Source organism: Cricetulus griseus (assembly GCF_003668045.3).
Source record: "Cricetulus griseus strain 17A/GY chromosome 1 unlocalized genomic scaffold, alternate assembly CriGri-PICRH-1.0 chr1_0, whole genome shotgun sequence".
In the NCBI taxonomy this organism is placed as follows: domain Eukaryota; kingdom Metazoa; phylum Chordata; class Mammalia; order Rodentia; family Cricetidae; genus Cricetulus; species Cricetulus griseus.
This window is the reverse complement of record NW_023276806.1, coordinates 172,783,730-172,805,622: the sequence shown is the minus strand read 5'-3', so window position 1 is coordinate 172,805,622 and position 21,893 is coordinate 172,783,730. Positions and strand designations below refer to the sequence as shown.

The following is a 21,893-nucleotide window of genomic DNA, read 5'->3' as shown; positions in this document are numbered from 1 at the left end:
AGTGCTGGGATTAAAGGTGTGCACCACCAACGCCCGGCAAGCAAGGGAAGTTAACTTCTAACCCTTTCTCAACATCGCTTGCACTTAGACCCAAGAATGAAGAGATGGCATTACTAGACTTCCTGATCCCAGAACCCACGCCAGGAGCAGAGCCCAGGGATCAGTTCCCTGAGGAAGAATCAGCTCTTCTGATAATGTCCAAATAAAGCACATTTATCCCAGTGTATGGAAATAACAAACACTGGGAGTTAACTAAATGGGTTACATGTTTCTAGAAAGCCCCGCACTCTTGTTCTCTTCTCCTACTGCCCTCCACACCGCCCACTCTCCTGCTGGACAAACTCCTCACTCCCCTCATGTTGCTGCCTCCAACCCAAGCTCTGCCCTTTCCTCCTCTGCAAACAAACACTTTCCTTCTCGCCTGTGCCACGATAAAATTACCTTCTTCCATAAATCCATTCCTGATCCCTCCCTGTCTTTGAGACCAATTAATCCATTCCACATGACAGAACTTCCACCTTCTAGTATACAAACAATGTACGTTGTCTTCCAGCTTCTACTAGAACAGAAGCCATCTGGAATGCAGAGACATGATGGTTCATTTTCTACACTGCACACAAATTCTGGATAAGCACGTGCTTCATTAACTATGGAAATCAGCCTAAGAAACAGCACACACTGTTTTCAAGTGTTATCTTACTAGGAGGTATGCTTTACCCCTGCAGATTATGTGATGGCTGTGATGACTATATGGAGTTTGAGTACACAGTGGTCTCTGAAAGCACAGAGATACCTAAATCCTACCAACACACAATCAAAGCTGAGGTTTCTGTTTGTTTAACTCAAACTTACCTCATTAGCTAAGGCAAACGTTCCCCAGTGAATTGCCACAGATTTCTTGGTTTGAACATCAATATGAATCCTTACAGCATCTTCTGGGTCTACATGCTGGTATTTCATAAACCACCTGATGGAACACAGCAATTAATTCAACCTCTGAAAACAGCCTAAATTCAAATGACTGTTTCATATATGGACATTTAATAGTCTGCACATCTAGGGAGACCATTATGCAGCTGAGAGCAAGCACTACTCTTGTAGAAGACCTGAGTTTGGCTCCCGGTGCCCACATGAGACAGTTCACACTGCCTGTAACCCCAGCTCCAGGAGACCCAATGTTCTTGAATGGCCTCCTTGGGCTCTTACACTCACACCCACAAACACACACATTTATGTGCATAGTTAAAAATAAAATTTAAAGGAAAAAGATTCTTCTAGGATTATGAATGTTTGAAAACTTAGCAGCACACTGTGGTTATCTTTTTCAGCCTCACCCTAGTGCTTCATAGGACTTTATGTCAGTACACCTAAGAACTTCACCCAATCACTAGCAAATGCTGCAACAAGCAGTAGTGTTGCATTCAACCACTTTTCAGCCATCAAATCCACATGGAGCTGATCCAGAAAACTTACAATAGAAAGTTACTCCATGATTCTGATGTAACTATTGTGGGTTGGGACAAAGGCATGAGGCTTGGGCAGCCAGAAATGAGAATCACAGAGAAGGAACACAAGCAGTGATCAATGAACCAGACACTAAGTCTGGAGCAGGCCAAGACGGTAAGAAAACACTTGTGAGGCAGGAATGAAGAGACGGGCTCTGCTGCCCTTGCCAAAGACCTGAGTTCAGCTCCTAGCACCCTCATCAGGTGGCTCACAATGGCCTGTCACTCCAGCTCTAAGGGAGCTGACACCCTCTTCTGGCCTCTGTGGGTACCCAAAATGCATGACATTCACTCACACAGACACAAATACCCATAAGTATTACAAGTGAAATCTTATGCCAGGCATGGTGATGCAGGCCTTTAATCCCAGCACTCGGGAGGCAGAAACAGGCAGATCTCTGAGTTGGAAGCCAGCCTAGTCTACGCAGAGAGTTTCAGGACAGCCAGGGATACACAGAGAAATGCTACCTCAAAATAAATAAATAAATCATGAATAAAATCTTAAAATATATGTAAACAAATAAACAAGATTCTAAACAGAAGTAAAATCCATTCACAGTAAAACCACTTCCCTTGTTCCACTTTTCTCTGGGGGCACAAAAAGCAAAATTCTTGTGTATATAAATTGCTAAAAAAATGAGTCTCAGGCTTTATTTCATGTTTACTTTTGATTTGTACTGATGCTGTGTTTTTAAAACATGACCTATTACTTTAAAAAGCAGATACTCTGCAATTTTAGAAATAAATGAAAGAAATGTAATAATGGGTAAAGGATTGGAACGCAAGCTCCAGTTACCATTGAACAAGGATATCCTACTAACCAAAGGAAATCAAGCAAAGAGTTAGTGTATAAGGCAGGGTACTATGGCATACACTATAACTCTGTCAGTCCACAGGAGGATCCTAAATTCAAGGTTGGACTACATTATTTCTCAAAAAGAAACAGTGTTCAGTGTACAAAGGAACAGAAAGCCCCACTGCCAGTCAAGGCATTTTATTTAAAACATTATAAAACTAAACAGTGGGGTGTTGGCTGGGCAAAATACTCCCAAGTGACTACAGATAACAAAGTCCTGGAAGACTGGCTAACACCTTGGAGCCCCTGAGTCACAAGTGGTTGGAATGCCTTTGGAAAGGCCTCTCAAACTCCCTGGGCTTCCATTTCCATGTCTGTAAAGGAAATGTGAAGGTTAAAGTAGGCAGTTTGTCAAAACATTAAATGCAGCATCTGTTCATAGACCCCCCTCCCAGAAAAATTAACAAAAGCACCATCTTCAGGAAAAAATGAATTGTGTTTTATACAAAGGACATGCAGGTTTTCCTCTCCAAGCTATTAGTCTGGCTGAGGAGAAACATTTTCTCCATATTCTTTACATCCTAGTTTGCCACTACCAACCAATGCTAGAGAGACTAAAGGTGTGGAATCTGCACAGGTGTTCTGCCCTTCCTAGAACTCATCACCATTCCTCTACAAGAGTCCGTTCCTCTACAACAGCAGTTGACGGGTCCTCTGAGAACCCCAAAACAAAGCCAGCCTACAAAGCAGCATTCTGCCTAGGTCCTGCTGCTTGGGAGTGAAGGCAGAACAGAAACAGTCTTGGTGTGTCTACTCATCTATTAAACAAGCGTACTACAAATCCTACTTCTTTTCTAACTTCTGTTTACCTGAACTAAATTCTGTTTTGTTTTGTTTTTTGTTTTTCACTCGAGCCATTAAGATGAGAACGATAGCACTAAGGCTGACAGACCACTTGACCTAGCTTGTTCAGGGCTCCAGATTCAAGCCCCAGCAATGCAAGTGGAAAAAGCAAATGCAAATTCCAGCTACAATGTCTGGGGATGAGAGACCTTGGAAGTAGGAATGAAATATTCCCAGCACACAACATTTTTTTTTTTTTTTTGCTGTAATGTGTGCTTACATGTGTACAGGATTCCTAAGGTTTATTTTATTTCTAAAACAGCTAGTATTGATAAAACAAAATCAGATTCCACAGTACATGTGAGCTACCACATTTAAGGCTCTTAAAGCAAGCCATGCCTCGCCCCCATCCCCACCCCAGCCCAGAGGCACTGCAGAGAAGGAGCAAGGCTGTGAGCATGCAATTTGTGCCATCACCTCATACATACATACTAAACACATACGATGCCACCATGAAAGCTTGTTTCTGTAGCTATAAAGAGATACTGTGGTAAGTAAAAGCCAACACCATTTGAAAATGATCTGTAAAAGTTTTTTAAAGCCATGTTGATTGATATTTTCAGAAGTTTAGTGGGAACCAGAATAATCTGAATGGAGAAAGTAGAATTCAAATACTAATACTGACTTATAATAATTTCTGTTGTGGTCTGTACTGGTTGGTGGTGGTCTTTCGGAACAGATCCTCCTGCCTCAACCTCTAAGTTTTGGAGTTTAGAGGCGTGTGCCACCTTATCTGGCAAATTATGATAGTTTTAATAATTACTAAGAACACAAACAGGTAAAAGTATCTAAACTCTCCCACAATAAGGAAATAAGTAAAGCTAAACCAATAAATGAAAGGATCGATGTTAGTAAGGACAGAAAAATGGCTTGGTGAACTTAACAAATGAATTTGATGGGGATGGGGATATAGCTCTGGATTCAATCCTGATACAAAAAGCAAAAAGAAAACTGACAGATGAACAGATAGATAGATATCAAAAGAAAGCAAAATATTAGATTTACCCAATCCATCACCCTGTGTACAAACCGCTCGGCAAGTGAGTCCCAAGCCTTGTTGAGATTATAGGTACACTGCATGTACTGGAGATACAATGCTTGCAGGGTTGCCTGAGTAACATACATGTATCTGCACGCTGTGAAAAGTACAGAAAACCTGGAATGTATGGTGTGTGCACAAGTGTATGAGGGCATGTTCAGCCCAGAGGTCACCATCAGCTGGTTCCCTTAATCACTCTCCACCTTCGAAAGGAAAAGAATTATCACAGGGATCAAACTCGGGACTTCAAGTTTTACCCTGATTAATGAGTGCCTTTACCCCCTAATCTATTTTGCCAGTCTCACCCCCACACACACCTTGTTTTAAAGACAGCTTCTCTCACTAAACCTGGATCTCACTAACTGGTGACACTGTCTAGCCAGTGAACAACCAGGATCCTCCTGTCTGCCTCCCCAGCTCTGGAATCCCAGGAATGTGCAAGCAGGCAGACTTTTTACTGTGGGTTCTGAGCATCTAAACTAGAATAAGCAGTCATTTCATTGCCCAGGAAGTCCGTTTTGTTTCACTTGTACATCTGCTTGACTGAGATCATCGAAATCATATCCCTTCTTAAAGAGACAGTATTTAGTAGAACAGACAGTAGTTAGGTCTTCTGGGTCTTTGGTGACAGTGTAGCCCTTAAGTGCTCTCAAAATAAATGCTGAGCATACAGCTGTAGGAGGGAGGATTGGAAATTCCCAATCACAAAGCAGAGACATTTATCTGCAAAAAGAATCACCCCTGTGATTCTGGGTACTGGCTAGTAAGCAGGAAGGAATGTGGGCTCTGCAAGGTATAGAAATTCCTTTGTTTTCCTAGATGGCTTCCTGGAGTGAGCTACTGGGGCCTAGCCCAATTCTTATACCTTGATACAAAATTGAATATAAATCTAACTTCAACCTGTACCAATGTACACCAAGCCCACCACTAAAATCACAATTACATAGTACCAGGACTCCTTTACAAACCTTGGCTCATAAGCTCCAATGGGAATAGCTGCCAGGTCAAAGGGACCAAACCTCTTTCCTATCTCTTCAAACGCAGGGCAGTAACCAGTATCCCCCGCAAAGAAGAATCGATTCCAAGGCCCCAACACAGACCAGCTGCCCCACAGAACCTTGTTGTCATCCATGAGGGTCCTTTTACTCCAGTGTTGGGAAGGTGTGAAGACAAAGGTGACCTTATCATGGCCAGGGACGCAATTCTCCTCCCACCAGTCCAGCTCAATCACGTTCTCACAGCCACATTTCTGCATCCAGTCGAGAAGCCCCAGAGGCACAAACCATCTCAGCTCACTGCCAAAGCGCTCATTCAAAGCGAGGACAGAGCCATAGTCCAGGTGGTCGTAGTGGTTGTGACTAATAAGAACAGCATCTATTGGGGGGAGTTCACTTATTGTACACGGGGGACCGCAAAACCGCTTTGGACCCATGTACTGTGAGGGAGAGGCCCGGGAACTAAACATGGGATCTGTAAGGAATATGAGCTCATCCATCTCCACCATCAGCGTTGCGTGTCCCAACCATGTGACTCTCAAGCCAGCCTCTGTCACTCCAGCTTCTTTGGGGTCACTGATAAAATATGGCTTAAGCACTGGGAGTTCTTTGTCAAGTTCCTGTATATATAGAAAAGGAAAAAGCAGTATTTAGGGAGTAGAAAGATATTACATCATCACAGAAAGTGCTGTGACCTACATTTCATCGAGGAGCTATTTGGGGATAAATGAAGCCACCCAGTCCACCTGCCACTGCGGCTCATCTCTTCCACACAGGCACTGGCTTCTTTCTAGATGTGTCTTAATAACAAGCTTAGTCATCTGCTTAGTCCTGGATGCCTATGGCGGCGGCGGCGGCAAAGGAAAATCCAATTTTAAACTGAAGGGTTTTATTTTGAAGGCTGTCTTTGGAAACGCCAGCAGTAGACTGGCCTCGATGCAGTCGTTCTGCTGTTGTCTCCTCACTGAGCTGATGATGTATTTGCTGCCTAAGCCTCCAAAGCAGGCCAGTACCTGGAACCCACAGTGCAAGCTGATGGCAACTGGCATTTAACCCTTGGACACAAAATTCAAAGCCAAGCACTGTGATAATTCCTGGGGCGGGGGTGGGGGTGGGGGTCACATTCATCAATAGTTGTCTTCATTCCTTACCCTTATATGGCAGGCTGACAAGAGGGCAAAGGCAGGAGAACATGGTGAAAGAAAACTAAGACACCACTCAGAGAGTTTGAATGAGAGGCCTGGCCAGGAGAGGAAAGGCAGAGGGGATGGTAGTAATGTGTCTTGAGCCCCCCAAGACCGTTCCCCAGCTGGAAGATGGTACTGCAATGCCATGAGAACTGAATTAGGAATGGCTGGCTCACAATACACACTCTACAAGTATTCCAGAAGAAGACAGGGTGTCCCAACCCCGAAGGCCAAGCATACACCAGGCCTGTCAATCTTTTGTATTTCTGCATAGCCAGTAACCTACACTTAATAACCTAAGTAGTAGCTAGCTAGACACATCAAAGCACTTGTGACACGTGGGGACACGTGGGGACACATCAAAGCACTTGTGACTGTTCAGCTGTCTCCACACTCAATCCATCCATACAGAGTCATAAAAGTCCTCAGCAGTATACCAGATGGATATGGTAAATAGCATTTATAATCCCAGCACTTGAGAAGCTGAGGAAGAAAGACCAAGAGTTCAAGGCTAGCCTTGGTTAATATAGTAAGGCCTGTCTATAAATAAACAATGCAACAGAAGCAGTGTACCTGTGGTTAAGATGTAACTCCTTCCCTCCCGTAAGTCTTCATTGCTCTCTGCTCCCTGTCAAACCCATCTCGTCCCCTTGCCCAACAACAAGCTGCCCATGGGATGCCCAGTCCTCCCAGCTGCACTCACACTATTTATTCCTCTGAACACACTATACCCCATACTCAAGGAAACTCGTCCCATTCCTAGATGGAGTTTCAGAACTCTGCAGGATTCTGACCCATTTCTCAGATTGCCTTCACCCTCTCAGTCCTTCGAGACTGCAATTAAATTGTGCATCCTCCAAGGGACCCTCCCTAAATCTTTGCAGATGGAACCCCTCCCTACGACCCTGGATTTGCATGCTTCTAGGAACACAAGGTTCCTGTGCTCTAGTCTGCATACAGACTCCATCTCTTGTCTTATACAGCCTGGAATCATTTTAAGCACCTTGTTTAGTGACTACAACATGGGGCCTGACCAATAAAACTTTGGGGATAAATTAATGAACAAATGAATAGTAGTTTTTTTTTCAATTCTCAAAATTTACAATTAGGGTTAGAAAAAAAGTCACATTGTATATTTACCAAGAATTAAGAGGGAAGAAAATCAAAAAGATAAGATGGAGGCAAAAGAAGAAGTGCTGGGGGCACTTGCTGGTCTTTCAGAGGACCTGGGTTCTATTCCTAGTACCCAGGCTGCCCACAGCCACCCACAACTCAGGGGGCTCTGATACCCTCTTCTAGCCTCTTCAGGCACTTGCAAGCATGTGATCCACATCCCCAGGCACAAGCATTCACATAAAATAAACATTTTGTAAAGAAAGGAAAGAAATTACTGTAAATTTAACATAATGTAATTATGTGTTGGGCATAATACTAGTCATACAACAACAATGATGACAAAAATACTATATCAAGTACTTTACTAAAATATAGCATAAAATAACATTAGCAATAACTACCATTTATATTGATTTTATTGTTTAGAAATTGCACTAATTCATACAAAAAATTTAGATTTAACACAGATCAAAACACCAGAGGCAAAAACTCCTTCCATCCTACAGATGAAAAAGGAAAGAGTGACACAGATACCCTCACCCAGATCAGGCAGCTCACACAAGTCTCCATGCTTAGATGACACCCTCACCCAGGTCAGCCAGCTCACACAGGTCTCCATGCTTACATGACACCCTCACCCAGGTCAGCCAGCTCACACAGGTCTCCATGCTTACATGACACCCTCACCCAGGTCAGCCAGCTCACACAGGTCTCCATGCTTAGATGACACCCTCACCCAGGTCAGCCAGCTCACACAGGTCTCCATGCTTAGATGACACCCTCACACAGGTCAGCCAGCTCACACAGGTCTCCATGCTTACATGACACCTTCTCCTATCAGCATACGTAGTTTCAATTAACTCGGCGTGTGTGGTGCTGAAGAACAAACTGAGGGCCTCATGCACACCAAGCATGTGGCCAACTACTAAGCTACCTGCCCCAATCCACCCTTACTTAACCTTTGTAAAGTAAGAGCTTGTGGAATAAGGGGATGACGGGCATTTTCCTTTTCTTTATTGTGGTGATCTGCTCTGCATCATTATGTCAATGTTAAAATAAAACTCATCAAATATACATATAAATACGTGGAACTTGCATTACGTTAAACTATTTTGGAATGTTTGAGCAGAACCTGGAAAATAATAACCACTGAAAACAAATGAACTTTGGTTTTGCTCTAAGTTTAAAAGCCACTTGAAGCTTGGCATTTAGAATTATCTGAATGGCTACTGGAGGGTCAAGCATTGTTGGCAGCCTCAAATGCATCATCAAGGTTATAAGAAGACAACAATGTAGATTAATAGTTCCCAGGGAGCAGAGGAGGGCGAAAGAAGCAGGGTTGGAGGGTGATGACTGAAGGACGTGGGTATTATATTTGGAAATAACAGAAATGATTGTGTGTAGTTGAACATGTCTGTAAATATAACTAAATTGTATGTTTAATGGTTCAGTTGTGTAGTACGAAAAGCCATACCAGTAAAGCTTTTCAGGTGGTGCACACCTTTAATCCTAGCACTCAGGAGGCAAAGGCAGGCAGATCTCTGGGAGTTTGAGGCCAGCATGATCCACTGAGTGAGTTCCAGGATAGCCAAGGCTACACAGAGAAACCCTACTTGAAAAAAAGAAAAACAACCAAACAACAACAAAGATAGTGACTCCATCTGAACACTCTTTGTTGTGGTGACTTGAATGAGATTCACCCCAGAGGCTTAGGTGTCTGATACGTGGTTCCTAGCTGGTGGCACTCTTGGGGTAGGTTTAGGAGAGGTGACCTTGCTGGAGGAACTGTGACACTGGGGGTGGGCTTTGAGGTCTCCAAGCCTGGCACCGTTCCCAGTTCTCTCTCTCTCTGCTTTCTGCCTGCAGTTGAAGACACAAGTTCTCAAGTTTGGCTACGGCCGTGCTTCTCCACGACGATGGACCCTCTGGAATCACAGGCCCACATAACCCTGGCCTTGTATGAGCTGCCTCGGTGGCGGTGTTGTACCCCAATCGCACAACAGCAGCTGACACATGGGTGAGCCCTTCTGCACGCTCAGCTTCTTCTCACTTACCTTCACAAATTTGCTCCCTGGAATTTACCTGGGAACTCAAACAACATAACCTACTACTGAACGACCAAGGAGACAAAATCAGGGATTTGGGGGATGACTGCATTGGTAAGGTGCCTGATACACAAGTGTGAAAATGTGAGTTCAGATCCCACATCCATAAGGAAGTCGGCATGGCATGGCTATAACCCCAGCACTGTGTGAGCGAATGGAGGATTCCTGAAGCTCACTAGCCAGCCAGCCTACCCAAATCAGGTGCAAGGATAGACTCTGTCTCAAAAACTAAGGTGGAGAGTGACTAAGGTGGATAGCCAATATCAACCTCTGGCCTCCACATACATTCGCATATACGCATACACACAGGTACACAATACCAGAAAAGGAATGAATGATCTGTAAACTTTCTGTCCCAATCACCAGAGTTTGAAAAAGCATGAGGAGCAGGAGGAAGGGAGGGAGAGAAGGAATTCTTCATTTCTTAAAGAAAGTAGGGGTTGTTTGCTTGTTTGTTTGTTTGTTTGTTTGTTTGGCTAAATTAAGATTGCCTTGGCTAATTTTCCCTCATGGAAACTGCAAAAGGAAAAATCGTAAGGCCTATAATTAAAAGGCAGTTTGGTTAATGTTTTGCTTTTCTTGAGAAAAGGGGAAAATACAATGTTTGCTGTGCCAGGTCATGTTTACGTTTAATAAGGTGATGCTAAGCACACTCTTTCTTATGGCCATGGCAAAACACCACAACCAAGGCAACTTAAAGAAGAGTTTATTGGGCTCCAGGATTCAGAGGGTCCATGACCATCACGTGGAGAGCATGGCAGCAGATAGGCAGCTGTGACACTGGAGTAATAGCTGAGAGTTTACAACCTTATCAGCAAAAATAAGACAGAGAGGAAGAAGTAACTAGAAATGGCTGGGCTTTTGAAACCTCAAAGCTTTCACCCAGTGACATGCCTCCTCCAACAAGACCACACCTCCTAATCCTTCCCAAACATTTCCACTAACTGGGGACCAAGCATTCAAATATGTGAGCCTATGGGAGCCATTCTCATTCAAACCACCACATTGTGATTTAATACTGTGACAGGTATTTCGGCCACCTTAGTGGTAAACAGACCAAAGTAGAGAGGAGTCACTAAATTTGTAGCTCACACAAGAGATAGGTAGCTCACTCAAGAGGTCAGGTCTTCATCTAAATCTCTTCTTTTCACTAAACCTTCACCTCCTTGGAATGATATTCATTCACACTAAAAGTAAGTAAAACACCACACTGAAATGGTGTTTCTTGGTCAAATTATCTACTCTCCCAAGTCCCTCCCAAGACTGCAACATAGTTGATTTGAGGTCTACAGATGTCTTTGGTCCAGGGTAGTGGCAGTAAGCTACAGGTTGTTTTACAGGGAATGCAAATCACCCAGTGATTTGGATTGTTGGTGAAAGTAAATAATGCTCTCAGCATCAAATCTACAGGGAAAGACTTTCATGGGAAACCTTCTATGGTCCAAAAAACCTTTTAGACAATTTGCCATTTAAACATCCAGGCTAAATCCTATTATAAGAAACTCTTGGGATCCGTAGTCTTTGGTTGTACTGGAATTTTGGTTTTTTCCTATACCCACTGAATATAAAGGCTACCTAGTCATGTTGAAACAAAAGGATAGATAGAATTTTCCATTGAGTAGATAAAGAAATTTCCTACAACTGTAGATAAGGAAATTTCCTACAACTGAAAAAAACATATTTTCAGACTGAAAACACCTACTAGGCACTGACGACAGTAATAAATCAGAAACAGATGCCATGGTGACATTTTAGAAAGTAGGTACCAAAGAGGTGCTTGGGTTTGCTCAGTTTTGGGGGTTTCAACCTACGCTCAAGCGGCTCTGTTGCTCTGGGGCCTGTGAAGGACAGGACATGATGGCAGGCCCTGATCTACCTGTCCAGAAATGAAAATGAAGAGGAAGGGATAAGGATGAGAGTCCTACTGTCACCTGCATGGGCACACCAGCACACCAGAAGACCTCCCCACTTAGCCCTACCTCTGAATGTCTCCACCACTTCCCATAGCATCAGCAGAGGAAGAAGCCTTTAACACATGAGCTGTGGAGTCAAGTGAAAATTAGACTACTGCAAATATCTCAGGAAATTGGGATAGAAAAAAGGCCACACGGTCAGTGAAAAGCACAAAACTGGTTCCCAAACTCCTGGAGTCCCACTTTTTTACCCAGCTATGCTGTTCTCCAATTTGACAGCCTCCTCCAACTAATGAAACTCAAGAAGTGTCTGTACCTCACCTCCTTAAATTCTGCCAAATGTTATTTTTTTCTCCCCTCTACTGGTGACTATGAATCATAATAACAATCAGACAAGGTCACAGAGGCAACAATAATGCAAAGCAACAACAGCCTCTGAACCATGTGTGCCCTGTGAGCTGACGTACTACCCTAACATTGTGACAGATACCAGGAAGGGCCCAGGAAGGAAACTCTTTCTCACCATGCAACTAAACTATGCTTCCTGCTTATGACCCACTTTATTCAGACCTATCAATTAATGTACACATTAATCATATGTTTCTTCTACAGCACTTTCACATATTTAGGTAAACAAATGCAGTATACTATAATGATATAAATAGCATAGTATATAATTATTCTATTTAAATATTATTTTCTTTCCAAAGTAATGACTTATGGCTGTGATCTTCTCATTCAATGCTGGCCTCTCAATGTCTAAGAAAACAACTTACAGAAATCTGATTAAATTAGTTCTTCATCTACTTGCCCCTGGTTTTGTTCTGGGATTTGGGGAACTGTAACTGTCACCCTTGGGCAAAGCTCAACCTTTCAGCAACTGTTTAAACACAGTTAGTTAACCCTGAAATAAACAAGGGAAGCCACTTGCACTTTCACTGAAGAAAAGGAGGGAATATGACAGGGAAGAGGTCATAAATGAAAATGCAAACTAGAGCCCGGTGATGGTGGCACACACTTAAAAACAATCAACCAGGCAGACAGACAGACTCAAACCGTAAGTGCAACAGTGAATCGGGCAGAGGGTGGTAGAGGCTTGGCTGCATTCGTCAATGAAGCGTTTCTTTTTAAAGGCAGGGTATTAGAAAGATACCTAAGGGGACTCAGATCTTTGAATATGTCAGTAAAAACGAATTCAGTATAATATCAAAGAAAGGCACATTTGCACTATTCCAGTGTGTATTTTCTTTCTTCCTTTTTTGTTTGTTTGTTTGTTTGTTTGTTTTCTTTTCCAGACAGGGTTTCTCTGTGTAGCACTGGCTGTCCTGGAACTAACTCTGTGGACCAGGCTGTCCTGGAACTCAAGAGATCAGCCTGCCTCTGCCTCCAGAGTGCTGGGATTAATGGAGGGCAACACCAACCGGCACACTTACATTTTAATACTCCACACTAGTGATTTACTGACTTTGTTTATTCACTCTTTAGCACATAATGGTGTGTCCAGCACATAGATATGCTCAGTAAACACTAGCTAAATAAATGAGTGCATGGACAGACTGGAGTTCATAAGATCCATGACGATACGATAAGCCAATGGCAACGTACTTATCTAGCCGTGTGTATTCCTCTGCAGCTTTTGTTACTTTCTCAGAAGGGACAAATATGCCCTTAAAAACCACTGGCCTGGCAGGTACTCAGAGTCAACCCAGTTTTTAGAATCTCCCAAACTGTTAGAATGAAGACATATAATTCTACCTTCATCTAGCCACTTACTCTTTGAAATAAAACAATACTGAACCTATCACTAACCTCTATTTTTAGAAGCTGTGGCTCAAAACCAGGAAGAAATTTACATGAAAAATAAACAAAAAAAAAACCCACATAGCTCACCTATCCTGACCTTATAACCCTATTCCCTCCCGTCCTAGTTTGACTATCTCTCCTCAGATGAAGTTCATCAAGGAGGAAAGAAAAGGCCAGGTGTGGTGGTGCACACCTGTGATCCCAGCACTCAGGAAACGAGGCTGCAAGAACACAAGCTCAATGCTAGTGTGGCGATAGAAAGGTTCCAGGGCAGCCTGAATTACATAGGGAGCCTGAGTCTCACAAACAAACAAACAAACAAAATAAGACGCTTTTCTTGTTCCTTGCCTCATCCTAAAACTCTCCACATACAGGGGCTGGAGAGATGGCTCAGTGGTCGAGAGCAATGGCTGCTCCTCCAGAGATTCTGAGTTCAATTCCCAGCAATCACATGGTGGCTCATGATGCCCTCTTCTGACATAAAGTCATACATGTTCAGGACTCATGAACAAACAAACAAACAAATAAATAAATAAATAAATAAATAAATAAATAAATAAAATAGTTAAAAAGCTCTCCATATATAAATGTTATCTATTAATATCTAACCTAATTCTAAAAGGTCCTTAAACAATATTGAGATCAGGCATGGTGGAACATAATCCTATACAGTTTACAAGTTTGAAACCAGCCTGTCTCAATAAACAAACAACTACAAAAAAAACAATATATTGGGCTCTAGGTTTAATCTCCAGCACAGCAAATATATGCATATATGTGCATATAAATGCACACATATACAAATATATATACCATATAGAGATTACTATGAGTATTTCTAGCATGAAAGTTATAGAAGAATTATTTTCTTCACCACCCCCCTTTATAGAGACTGGGTCTCTCTGTGTAGCCTTGGATTTCCCAGAACTCACTATGTAGATCAAGCTGGCCTTGAACTCACAGAGATCCACTAGCCACTGGTGCCTAAGTACTGGCATTAAAGGTTTGCACCACCACACTCAGCATGATGTAAGATTTTCAATACTATATCCCTTAAAGAAGATCTAACACCAAAATCAACTGCTACCCACACAGCCCCTTACCTCTTCCATTGTAAACCAGAGCTTTCAGGAAAGCCCCTAGTCTTTCCATACTATCCCTCAACTCACAAAGTCAGACACCCTGCCCCTAACTCCCCCAAAGCCAGGCAGGATCGGCATTCAAGGAAGATGATAGGTAGTACAGGGGAAACTAAGAAAGAAACTGAAAGGAAAAGAAGATGCCATGGTAATGGGACCATAACCTACTCCTCCAGCCCTGCCAAAACACATCTGACTCTTCTAGTATTCTCTATCTAAGCTACATCCTTAGTGACACTACTGCCACTGAAGGCATAGTCAACCTTTGTAGCTTTGCAAAGGACATGAAAAGATTTCTTTTGTAGCACTGGTGGCTGAGTCCAAGGATTAAAGGCATACTTTAGGTCATGCCTTACTTTTCAGAATGCACATTCCAAATCTGTATCAGCTTGTTGCTCTCTGGAACACACTGTGCGCCTTCTCACCTTTATAACATGGTTCATGTGATCATCTAACCTAGAAAGCACTGCACAATTGCTCTCTAGGTCCAGCACACATACCCTACCAATCAGAATTCAGCACTTCTACTGCTCTGCTTCTAAAGCACTTTAGCCCAGCCGCTGGCTACGACCTGCCAGGGATTATTTACACATGCACTGTGCTGCTACACTAGGAACCAGAGGACATGGGTCATAAAATTCATTTGTCCCTTCAAACTTACCATTATGTCTCTCCATACACAAACAGTTCGAATCACTAAATAGAGGGTCATAGCTCATAAAAATAAAAAAATAAAAAACTAAGTCATATATATGTATTTAAAGTATACACAAAGCATTCAAAAACAGCTAAATGCTGCCTACCTCTTTGGAAACCGGAACACTGCTGTGGTCTTTCTCCATTATCAGCCATCTAAAAACATTTGAGATAGAGATGTTTTTCCATGTCGGCCATGGGTTAACAAATCTCCCATCTTTTCCTTTCTTCGATTTAGTTACGTCTTCTTCTAGTCTATAATCCAGTTTGAAGCTTTTCCTGGAAAACCTAGAAGACACACTTCCTCCTGAATTCTGTACTGAATTTTGGCGCTTCCTTACTGTTTCTTTAGGATATTGATAGCTTGTAGTTGAAGACTGACTGTTTTCATTTTCATCCATGTCCTTTGGTGAGAAGCTTTAAAAGGAAAGTAAAAAAGGAAAGGGGAGATCACCAAGCTTAACAAAAACTCATTGTGGCAGTTTAAATGTAACTGGTCCCCATAATCACATAAGGAGTGGCACTATAAGGAGGTCTGGCTTTGTTGGAGGAAGTGTGTCACTGTGGGGGTGGGCTTGAGGTCTCATATATGCTCAAGCCACACCTAGTGTCTCAGACCACTTCCTGTTGCCTGAAAGTCAGGATGTAGGGCTCTCAGCTCCTTCTCCACCGCCATGTCTGCCTGCAGGCCACCATGTCACACCGTGATGATAATGGAATAACCCTCAGAAAATGTAAGCCACCACAATTAAATGTTTTTCCCCTTATAAGAGTTGCTGTGGTCATGGTGTTCCTTCACAGCAATAAAAACTGTAAATCAGTCATTAAAGCATGTTAATATCATTCTTAGTCAGAAATATTTCCCCAACCTTATAATAATAGCTTGTATTAATTCAAATGTTCTTGCTGGAAAAATATAATTTTAAAACCCAGTATTACTACTTGCTAAAAAGAAAAGATGTTTGCCTTCCCAATCAACATGCCAGCTAAGTCTTTCAAAGTCCCTTCACTGTTGTAACCTAAAACAACATTATTTCACTAGTCAGCATTTAGACACAAAATTGTCTGTTTCAATGACATTCTGCAGAGTAAATAGAAGCACTATTATGATTTGGATACAAAGCACTCCCCAAAAAGGCTCACATGTTAAAGGCTTGGTTCCCAACAAAGCCGTTTCCAGAGGCGGAGCTTCTGAGAAAAGACTAGATCATGGGGCTCTGCCTTCATCAATGAAGTGATCAACAGAAGAACTAGAAATCTCAATAGACCAGTGGGAGGTGCAATAATTATGAAAGCTGGGACCCGCTTGGATGGAGGGATGTACATTGGAAAAGAGATGCATTCCTATCTCTCCCTAGCTTCCCTGCTCCAACACACCCTTCTGCCATGGCATCAGCCTCCCACAGGCCCAGAGCCCTCTCCCATGTACCAAACCCTCTGTGAACCACAACAAATGCTTGCTCTTTTAAATTGCTTCCCTCAGGCACAAGTCACAGGAAGAAACACACACACACACCTTTCCGAATCCTTATTTTCATAATTGCAAATGTTCTGAACAATAAATTAAGACCTGCTTAGTTTTTTAATGATGCCTCAGTAACTCAAGTGACTTACATATAACCCTACTAAGCTAAGTCATTCTCATCCTGACGATACTCTGTAACTACTCCCCCAAAGAATAAAAGTCCACCTGCCAAGGAAGGAAACAGCATTATTAATTAACTTAGTAACAACATAAATTCTAAGTAATTCGGACTCAAAACTGCCAAGACACTGCAGTATCCTAGCTTTGAATAAATTTCCCACCTTTTCTTCAACTTGATTTTTTTCTCATCTATAAAATGGAGATAAAGACATTATTGGCTCCTAGGGTTACCGAGAAGATTAAAACATCTAAGTCAATGGAAGCACTTGGAAACCTAGGCACACACCAACTCAGACAACCTCAGTTGCTGCACCTACCATCTCCCATGCTCAAGACACTGAAATCCCTGATTGTGAAGCATGCAGAACTAAAGCTATTTCTAAGTGGGAAAATAATACAGTAAAAGTATGAAGAACTTCATTTCCTTCCTCGTATTAAGCAGACACTTGCTTTCTAATTGGTTTAGAATCAATGCATACACAATTACACACCTTATAATCCTTAAAAAAACAAACAAAAACAAGCACAAATTACATAAAACTAAATGTTATTTTCATATCTACAGAGGTGATTAAATAGAAAGATGTCAGAGAAAGAAGAAAAAGAACACAAACCCCAGGAGGAATGACGCCCAATTTTGTGTCTCTAATGTGAGGGTAAATAGTCAACCATCTGGAGAATAATCGCTGATGAAAGAAGCCACAGCTAACAAAAGCCTAAGCAAACACTGCTGCGCAGACACCACACTCTGGGGAGCGCTTGGCAGTGAGAGGGGCTCACAGGCTTCAGATCTTAGGCAAACAATCTTTCTAAGCCTCCTTTTCTCACCAGTCAAACACCTACCTACCCTGTGGAGGTTTGAGAGTCACATGATATAACGTACATTAAGTGCTTGGTACACACAAATGCTAATCCTTTGTTCTCTAATCTGGTTAACTGACCAAACATCTAAATTCTTTATGTTCTAAAGCTTAAAGTGTTCTGGATGAGGTACCTCAGTTCCCACAGACACACTTTTTGTGTCTTAAAATGTAGCCTAGATTGCAGCCTTTACATTAAAGTTAAAGTTCAGCTCCCTTATCAGACGAGACTCCTGAGTAAGCGGACATTGCTATGCACACAGATAATGCATCTCACAGGAAGAGCTTACCTGGTGTTACATTTTGCGGTAATGAGTAGCTTCTGAGATAGTTGCACTTGTTACATATATACTTACATGTCTCATCCAGGTGGTGGTGGTGCACACCTTTAATCCCAGCAGTCAGGAGGCAGAGGCAGGCCGATCTCTGTTAGTTCGAGACCAGCCTGGTCTACAAGAGCTAGTTCCAGGACAGCCTCCAAAGCCACAGAGAAACCCTGTCTCAAACCCCCCACCAAAAAAATAGTGAAGAAACAAGTCTCTATATTTACAAAACTTTTAATACACACATTGATTGTAACTGGACTTACCAATTAAATTTTGAAATGTTTGAAAAAAAAACAGTAAAAAGAAAAACAAGTATTTTGCTTCAAAGACCAAAGAGCAAAAACCTCCATCTGAATAAGGTTTGTGGAACAATATTTAGCAGTCTCCTGTAGCCAAGGCATACAAAGCTAGACGGGTGTATTTAGGAGGCCACCTGCACCTAGACTACCACACCAAGCAGACCTTGTCTATACTTTGGGCAACCACAGAACACTGAAGATGCTTAAAAAGGGTCCTTTAAGAAAGACAACTCCAGTAACATGGTAAAAAGTGAAAAGAACAGTGTAGAGACTCGAACCAGGGGTGGGGGTGGGGGTGCATGCCTTTAGCCCCAGCACTTAGGTGGCAGAGGCAGGTGGATCTCTGTGAGTTCAAAGCCAGCCTGGTTAGCATATTGAGTTCCAGGACAGTCAGAACTACATGAGAGGGACCCTTCGAAAGAAAGAAAGAAAGAAAGAAAGAAAGAAAGAAAGAAAGAAAGAAAGAAAGAAAGGAAAGAAAGGAAAGAAAAGAAAAAAAGAAGAAAGAAGAAAATAAACACAACAACAAGCAAACAAAAACTAACCCAACCATAGAGCCAGGGAGCTGGGTTACTGAGTAGAAAAGAAAAGCCCAGGACACCAACTCACAGCAAAGCACCAACCACATGTTCATACATTTCATTTAAATTAAGGCTGTCAGGACACCCTGAAGTTAGGAATCATAATCTCCAGTTTTTAATTGACATATTCAAAAGCAGACAGCCCGGCCAATAGAAAATGAGCAAAGAGGTAAAAATCATTAAGATGAATCACGGAGTGGAGTCAACAGAGTTGAAGAGAGTAAGATGTGAAGACATTGGGATGGCTGGAAATTGGGGAAGCTTGGGGATGAGGCAGTGGACGGAGTCCAACCTGGGGAAAAAGAGTTTGATGTCACAGGGAAGCAAGGCTCCAAGTACAAAAGTCCGTGCGCCCAAATGGAGATGGACAAGATCCAAGCTGCTGCGAAGTTGCTCAGAATGACAGGAAGAGCACAGAGAAGGATCTGGAAAGAGATGAGTGATATCTGTTCCCTAGACAACCCGGTTTTCCCCAGTGTCCTACCTCTGAATCCCTTGGGCTTTCTCCCCAATCAATCTATAGAACAAACAGGTCTGCACACCATTCTCACCTGGTACCTCCCATGAGACACACACACACACACACACACACACACACACACACACACACACACACACACACACACACACGATCGGCAGGGCTGGTCTTTTATAGGCAGATCCAACACAAACAAAACAAAAGAGAAGGGTTGAAAAGCTTCGTCAACTGACTGGAAGGAACCCAGCAGAAATTATAGTACCTTTAACTAATGAGGAAATTTCCTCCTTATGAAAGGATAATGAATATTCGCAAATAGCTGAATTACTGACTTTTTGGGAACAATTTGCAACAATTATCCCAAAACTGACAATTAAATTCATAAAAAAGACAATTTGGATCCTTCCATGTATTGTAAGACAAACTTCTATTTCTGGAGTCCCTACCTTCTACACTGATGCAAACAAATCAGGTAAGGCAGGTTATAAATCAGAAGAGGTAAGTAAAGTAGTTCAAAGTCCATATACATCTGTACAGAAGGCAGAATTATATGCAATTCTCATGGTACTCATGGATTTTACAGAACCTCTTAACATAGTTACTGACTCTCAATATGCAGAGTCATTTTACACATCAAGACCACTGAATTCATTCCTGAAGATACGAAATTAACTTCACTGTTTATACAATTATAAGAAACGATCAGGAATAGGACTCATCCGATATATATAACTCACAACAGATCCCATACGGGTCTGCCAGGCCCTCCGGCACAAGGCAATGACAAGATTGATCATTTATTAATAGGAAGTGTGCTAGAAGCCTCAGAATTTCATAAAAAAAACACCATGTAAATAGCAAAGGTTAAAAAGGATTTTTCCATCACTTAGCAACAAGCCAAGGAGATAGTGAGAAACTGTCCTACCTGTTCCTTCTATAATCAAGCTCCATTGCCAGCAGGCTGTAATCCTAAGGGCATTCAGAGAAATGAGGTTTGGCAGATGGATGTGTTTCACTTTCCAGAATTTGGAAATTTAAAATATGTACATCATACTATAGACACATTTTCAGGGTTTCAATGGACTACTGTTCTTAGCTCTGAAAAGGCTGATTCTGTTATCACACACCTGTTAGAGGTAATGGCCATTACGGGTATAACTGCACAAATAAAAACTGACAATGCTCCAGCATATGTCTCCAGCAAATTGGACCAGTTTTTTAAATATTATAACATAAAGTATGTTACCAGTATACCACACAATCCCATAGGACAAGCAGTAGTAGAGAGATCTAACTACACTCTAAAAGAAATGCTCCATATACAGGCAGGGGGACAAAGACCCCCAAACACAGATTACAAAATGCTTTATTGACACTAAACTTTCTTAACGCTAATGAGAAAGGATAAAGAGATGCAGAAAGACACTGGACTACAGAAAAAAACTTCTGAACTGAATTGGCCAGGCAGTGGTGGTACATGCCTTTAATCCTACTCCTGACAACAGTTGAAAAGGAACACAACCATACACAAGATATGGTTATTGATGGTATATTATAAATGATAACAATGAGAACAACTCACACATATAGTCGATAACCAGATTGGTCATCTGATGCCTCCGAGTCCTGGCCTGAACCTGGAGAGAGGAGGAGCACCTCCTGTCCTCTCTTTATCCTACCCCTCTACATACGTGTGACCACACCCAAACAGTGGTACAGGCATCAGGGGTCTCTCCCTACAAAGGGTCGCCAGGGCTTCTCCTGCAGAAGTCAGTAAGATGCTTCAGAATGGCTGGGCTTCTGGCCCTACCCATGTTCCATGTGCCTCCAAACACCAGCCCATTACCTGAGTTCTCCATGTGTTAGTTCCTACCTTGAGGGCATCAAGTTCTTCCACGGTGATCTACATGTGACTTTCTAGCCTCTGTGGAATGGGGAAAGGGATGCATGAAAATTAGTAGTCATGGGGTTATCTCTTACTCCATAAAGATGTCAGGCAACACTACTACTGCATGTAGCTCTCTGCAGGACAATGAGAGGATGGGAAAAACTAAACCAGGACAATCTGGAATGAGGCTCTTGGGGGCAAAGTCCTGAAAGTGTAAAAATGACAACCTGAGCCTGATACCATGGAGACACACAGAGCCCGCCTGAGAGCTGAGTCAGGAGAGGAGAGGGCCTCTCACTCACTGGCACCAGCCTATGGTCACTCTGTTGGTGTCTATAGCAACAGGCCCACAAAGGGCATCAGTAAGCACGATATGGAATGACAAGAAACCTGGAAATGAGTTGTATGTATTGAAAAGCCCCACATTTGAGCTTTTCAAACACAAATCTGCTATAAAGATGACAGTTTCATATAGTAACCACCAAGTACACTGAATATTAATTGCTTATTTAATAGCAGAAGGACTCAGCCCCTACATCTCTCACCAAAGGGAGGTCTGAACCATGACATTTGGTGAAGAGAAGCTAGCCAAGTACAAATATTTTACTTCAATAACTGC

At 42.3% G+C, this 21,893-nt stretch overlaps 1 protein-coding gene across 2 annotated transcripts in view; it reads right to left on the bottom strand.

The window, feature by feature from the left end:
• The window catches only part of Napepld (N-acyl phosphatidylethanolamine phospholipase D), a 40,416-nt gene that overhangs the window by 6,953 nt on the left and 11,570 nt on the right, over positions 1 to 21,893 (bottom strand). For both annotated transcript variants that reach the window (XM_027393430.2, XM_027393432.2), the window contains exons 2-4: positions 15,305 to 15,614; positions 5,212 to 5,858; positions 853 to 967 (exon numbers count right to left, since the gene is read on the bottom strand). In XM_027393430.2, the coding sequence (XP_027249231.1) occupies positions 853 to 967; positions 5,212 to 5,858; positions 15,305 to 15,614 (1,072 nt within the window). The remainder of the gene's footprint in view (positions 1 to 852; positions 968 to 5,211; positions 5,859 to 15,304; positions 15,615 to 21,893) is intronic.